General features: G+C 36.9%; 1 protein-coding gene across 4 annotated transcripts in view; it reads left to right on the top strand.

Annotated features, from left to right (window-relative positions):
• The window catches only part of SPARCL1 (SPARC like 1), a 55,952-nt gene extending 54,208 nt beyond the window's left edge, over nt 1-1,744 (top strand). For 3 of the 4 annotated variants that reach the window (XM_023198112.2, XM_023198110.2, XM_023198111.2), the window contains one exon: nt 1,271-1,744. In XM_023198112.2, coding sequence (XP_023053880.1) covers nt 1,271-1,299 — 29 coding nt within the window. In that variant the 3' untranslated portion in view covers nt 1,300-1,744. The remainder of the gene's footprint in view (nt 1-1,270) is intronic. The other variant, XM_023198109.2, reaches the window with a different exon arrangement.
• The last annotated feature ends 4,256 nt before the right edge of the window (nt 1,745-6,000 follow it).

Below are 6,000 nucleotides of genomic sequence, written 5' to 3' on the forward strand. Positions count from 1 at the left end.
TTGACGTTTCTCCTGAAATGAAGGAAGAAAACCAGGATAGTGCCATGCAAAGGAGGTGTTTCAAAGAGGAGGAAGAGATTGGCAGTGCCAAATGCGACTGAGATGTCAAAGAAGATGAAAGAAATAAAGATATCCTGGGTGGCCTTGGTTAGAGTAGTTTTGGTGGAATGGTAGAGATGGAAGTCACATTCTATAGGTTCAGAAGAAAAGGGAGATGAGAAAGGGTAAGGAGTGAATGTTTGAGTGCAGCAAAGACCTAGAAAAGATACAGAGTAAGGGGAGCATTTTTTAGAATAAAAGAGATTTGAGCACTCCTTTCATTTATTCATTCATTTGCTCAAGAAATCTTTACAGATGGTCTACATAAATGCAGGCACTGTTCTAGAGGCTAAATATAAAACATATTTAAATGCTAATGGAAGGATCTAGTAAAAAAAGGAAAGGTGGAAGAAGGATGTAAGAAAAAAAAGAGGAAAGTAAAAGGAGAATCTTGTGAAGGTCAGAAGAGATCTTGAGCATAGGTACAGGAATTAGCCTTAACGTCAAGAAAAAGGACAATCTCTTATCTGAGCAACAGAAAGAAGACAAAGGCTATGGGTGCAAATATAAGTAAATGTGTAAGTAATGAAGCTATTATCTCCATTTTACATATGAAGCCATACTCAAAAAAATATATCAAAGTCCATAATCTTTCCCATTCTCTGGGCCAGATAAAGATTATTAGCAGGAAAATTACCTAGTGCCCACAGAGAGTAGTATAATAGTTTGTTAGGGTGGGCCATGTTGGTAAGGAGTGATCTTATATCTGCTAGAGGATGCTGTCTTCTTCCACAAGTATGGCAACAATTTCTTTGACAAGCTACTCACTTAAAAGCTGGATTTACCTAGCACTACATTTCTATTTATTTCCATTATATTTCAGCTCACCTTCTAGATTAGTATGTTTGGCACTTCTTGGCTGGACCTCCCCTTAAACTGCTCTTCCTTTATCAGTGGTTCTCAACCCTGCAGCCGAATTACCTGCAGAGTTTTCTAAATGTCTACATGCCATTAGTCCACCCCTAGGGATTCGGATTCTAGAGTCCAGAGGTGAGGCCTAAAAATATATATTTTTAAAAGTTCACGAGTGATGTTGATGTCCTACCAGAGTTGAGGATCACCATTATACTGCCTTATTAGATAGTTTCTCTAATCCCCTAGCTCTAATATTGTTTGTGCTACTACTCTGGCTACTTTCTACAAGTGTTGTTTTGCTTCTTGTTTTTTACAGAAGACATAGATGAAAATCTCTTGTTTTGAATGAAGATTTTAAAGAACTCAACTTTCCAGCCTCCTCCTCTGTTCTAACCACTTCAGAAATATATGCAGCTGTAATACTTGTAGATTTATATTTAGCAAAATGTTTGCATGGATGACAAGACAATGAGAGTAATTGCTTGATAACAACCTATGCACCAGGTATTTAACATTAACTTTGGAAACAAAAATGCAAAATTAAGTAAAGTCAACATATGCAAAATACTGTACATTGTGAACAGAAGTTTAATTCATAGTAATTTCACTCCCTGCATCGACTTATGAGATAATTAATGATAAAACTATTAACGATAAAAATAATGCATTTGTATTGTTCATAATATCATATGCACTTCAAGAAAATGGAATGCTACTCTTTTGTGGTTTACGTGTATTATTTTCAATATCTTAATACCCTAATAAACAGTCCATTAAAATCCAAATGCTTAGTCAAGTGTATTTCCAGTTATAATTTAGACACTCAAATGTGAAAGATCAACCCAAGACTCACACTTCATGTCAAATTATAATTGTGCTTCCTAAACCCTACTACTTTAAGTGTGTGTATGTGCGTGTGTGTGTGTGCGTGTGTGTGTGTGTGGTTGAGGAAAAAGTGTGAGACATCTCTTACAGGAAACAATACTCAGTGGTAAAAGCTGCTCATTAATGTCCTTCATCATTATATAAGTTTAAACAGAATAAAAATAAATTCAAGTGCTTTTTTACCAAATTTGATTTAAAATGTAGAACAAGCTGGGTGCAGAGGCTCACAACTATAATCTCAACACTTTGGGAGGCCAAGGTGGGTGGATTCCTTGAGCTCAGGAGTTCAAGACCAGCCTAGGCAACATGGAGAGACCCTGTCTCTACAAAAACTTAAAAAAATAGCCAGACATGGTGACATGCACCTGTTGTCCCAGCTACTTGGCGGACTGAGGTAGGAGAATTGCTTGAGACCAGTAGGTCGAGGCTGCAGTGAGCTGATATTGTGCCACTGCACTCCAGCCTGGGTGACAGGACAAGGTCCTGTCTCAAAAAATAAATAAATGAAAATAAAATGTGAAGATTATGCACTGCTTCATCCAACTAATTCTAACTTTATGTGCAGTTGAGCATGTGTGCTGGGGAGGAGGACAGCCCTGCAAAAATTTCTACATATTCATTGCCTCAAAATAAAAAAAATGTAAGGGTAAAACAGGAAGAGGGCCATAAAGCGTCTTGATGTCCAATGTAGAAAGAGATTAAATATTATTAATGTAAACTGATAGTGAAAAAACCTGTCATAAGCAAAAATTTGTGTTTTTATTTGGGTTCTTCTTTGGTAGCTATTACAGTAAAAGCTAGGTCACAAAAATATGACATCATAATATAGTTTTGCAAGTTCTGAAGTAAGGCAATAAAAGAACATGTCACCCACTTTATTTGACTATTCGAAAGAAAATGATTTTTCACATATTTTTCTAGATGAAATGAAAGATATCAACACAATTATCTTTTCCTATTTTTTCAAATAATCAAAAATTTGTTGTTGTTACAGACCTTATCTGTGATAGTCACTGAGCGAACATGCCCCTAGGAATTTTATCTGAAAGATACTTACAGAATAGTTTATTTTTTATCAGAGTAATCTTCTTTGAGTATTTCAAAATTGTATTCATTGTCTCTTTTCATAGCTCAATAAATTACTTACTCTTTTGTGAGACAGATTCTTGCTCTGTCACCCAGGCTGGAGTGCAGTGGCACAATCTCAGCTCACTGCAACCTCTGCCTCCCAGGTTCAAGCAATTCTCCTGACTCAACCTCCTGAGTAGCTGAGATTACAGGCGCCTGCCACCGCACCCGGCTTATTTTTGTATTTTTAGTAGAGATGGGGTTTCACCATGTTGGTCAGGCTGGTCTCGAACTCCTGACCTCGTGATCCGCCCACCTCAGCCTCGCAAAGTGCTGGGATTACAGGCGTGAGCCACTGCACCTGGCCAATTACCTTATTCTTAACTAGAACTATATCATACTATGTCCTTTCTAAATAATTAAGTTCAATTTGATTAATCAAAATCTAATTAAGTATTATTTGTAATTTTTTCCAACTACAGAAATAATTTTAGAAACTATTCCAAATTTCAGAACGTTTTTATATGAAGCTGAAAAGGTCTTAGCTAATTACAAAGTAGGTTGTTGGGAACAGCGAAGTTGTATTCAGAGGTATTAATTAGGCCTGAATTATCTTTTACCCTCAGACAATTTCAAAAATATTTTAGAATAGTGAAAAGCGACTTTAACATCAAGGTAAGGACACCACCTCAATATCTACTAAAAAAAATTATTTGAAAATAATATTCATTTTGAAATGAAAAATATTGAATACTAGAAATTTTCAAACCTTAAAATTTCTGTATCATGTAAGGCTCTCACATGTACAGCTAGCTCATTTATAGAGGCACATTAAAATTCTTGGTGGTCACAATTTTTAATTGTGGGTTGTTTGTGATAAAGACATACTCTAATCCCAACCTAGGAGATGAAGTTATTTTCTCAGCAATCAGTCTGTAAGTCTACCTCTGTGTAATTGAGATATTTTGGAAGTTGGAGATCCTGGTGTGAACACAATTATTCAGTTTAGCTTTGAATTTTGTGACTCATATTGCCCGTAACCATAAAGGCATTAGTAACATGGCTTAAATACTAGATGGGCATAGAGATTCTAGACGATCACACTGCTCCTTGAATTTGCTGCTCCAAGAGCCACTGAAGCAAAGGTAATTGAAGAGATATATAGTTATAATTTGGACTGATTCTATTGCACTAGATAAAAGAATGTAACATATTATTGTATTGGGTAATTTAACGATTTCTAATAGGTCCACTTCTAAAAAGAAGAAAGAAATTAAAAGTGTTTGAATCCAGAAGGAATAAAAATACAAAGAAAAAACATGAAAAAGGAAAAGAAGGGAAATAAGTTGCCTAAATTCAGGCAAAGTAGCACTAAGATAAATCAGGGTTGAGTTTTAAATCTATAACAGCTGAAGTGTGATTTATAGATGCAGATATAGATATAACTTGCCTCAAATGCTGGAGATAAGTCTTGATAAGAATATGATGAAGTTGTTTTTCTTTCAAAATCCAGTTCCAGAGTAGTGATTTGGTTTGAAACTCACAAGGTAAGTTAATTTGAATTAAACGTGATTTTTAAAACATAAAAATGCCTCCTTTCAGAACCAACGGACCAATAAAAGGTCAGTTGATTTGCTTTATTGAATCTGCATTTACTCATATTGTGCTGATTTTCTACCAACCCATTACATCTTACAAAATTTTTCCCATACAATTTATTTCCCGAGAACTATAACTGGCAATAACAGCAACCAGACTATATGAAGGCCTGGTAAGTCTCACAGAGGTACCGGCTTCAGGTGTATTTATTTCTGTATTACATGAAAATTTTCCTCTCATTTTAGCCAGTAGTGATCAATTCCTAATAATAAGCATGATGCAACACTGGTGTTTAAAGATTTGTGAGTAGAATTGAGCACAGTGGCTCATACCTGTAATCCCAGCACTTTGGAAGGCTGTGGTGGGAAGGTTGCTTGAGGCCAGAAGTTCAAGACCAGCCTTGCAACAGGGGGGCAACATAGCGAGACCACATCTCTAAGGAAATTTTTTAAAAATTAGCTAAGTGTGGTGGCACACACCTGTAGTCCTAGCTCCTTGGGAGACTGAGGGAGAAGGATCACTTGAGCCCAGCAGTTCGAGGGTACAGGAGGCTATGATTGTGCCACTGCACTCCAGCATGGGTGACAGAGCAAGACCCTGTCTCGAAAAAAAAAAAAAAAAAAGAAAGATTTGTGTGTAAAGATCACAAACTCAACTTCAGGGACCAAACATGTACAGTGTATAGGCTGAACTGTAACTTTATAAGAAAGTAGAACGTAATGGGCTATTTTGGGAGCTAAATAGTGCATGTCTTGTTTAAGGAATTTAAAGCTTTGAAAAACACTCTTGTAGGTTTACAAAACCGACGTTTGGAGGCAGGATTTATCTGGACCACTATTTCAACACCTCTAATAATCTACCTATTTACAATAGGAATAGGACTTAAATAGAAAAAAACTCAAAATGATCTTCTGCCCCTTCAATTACAGGTTTGACCTTTAGAATGAAATTTCTCATCTTGGCTGGCCTTTTGAGCACTGCCACTGCTCTGCCCATCCCCGTGAGTACACCCTCCTCAGTTGCTGACTCAATTTCAGATTTAGAGTCATCGCATTTCTGGGCTAGAAAGCGGGTCTTATCTTTTCATTTCACAAAAGAGGAAAGTGGAATCCAGGAAAGTCATAGAACCAGGAGTTCACCACTCTTTGTCAGCCCAAGACTCTGCCCAGGACAAATCTCGGCTCCATATGCCATGTGCTAGCTGTGGTGTGACCTTGAACTAACCCATGGTTTCCTTGTCTATGAAATGAGTCCTTAGGAACACCTCAGAGTTGCATGGAGATAATTTTTTTAATGCATCTGAAGCAGAGAAGGGTCCTATCTGAAAGACAGGATGTTCTGAATAAACTCAGTGATACAGAACAAATATTCTGCAGTAACCCAAGTCTAAATTAAGCAGTTTGAATTGAGTTTCATTTGTAATGCCCTTGCCCCAAACCATCTCATGTTTTCTTAAAAGGCTGTTAACGTGGAAATGCTCTGACACCAGAGGAC

The sequence above is a fragment of the Piliocolobus tephrosceles genome, chromosome 3 (assembly GCF_002776525.5).
Source record: "Piliocolobus tephrosceles isolate RC106 chromosome 3, ASM277652v3, whole genome shotgun sequence".
Taxonomy (NCBI): Eukaryota; Metazoa; Chordata; class Mammalia; order Primates; family Cercopithecidae; genus Piliocolobus; species Piliocolobus tephrosceles.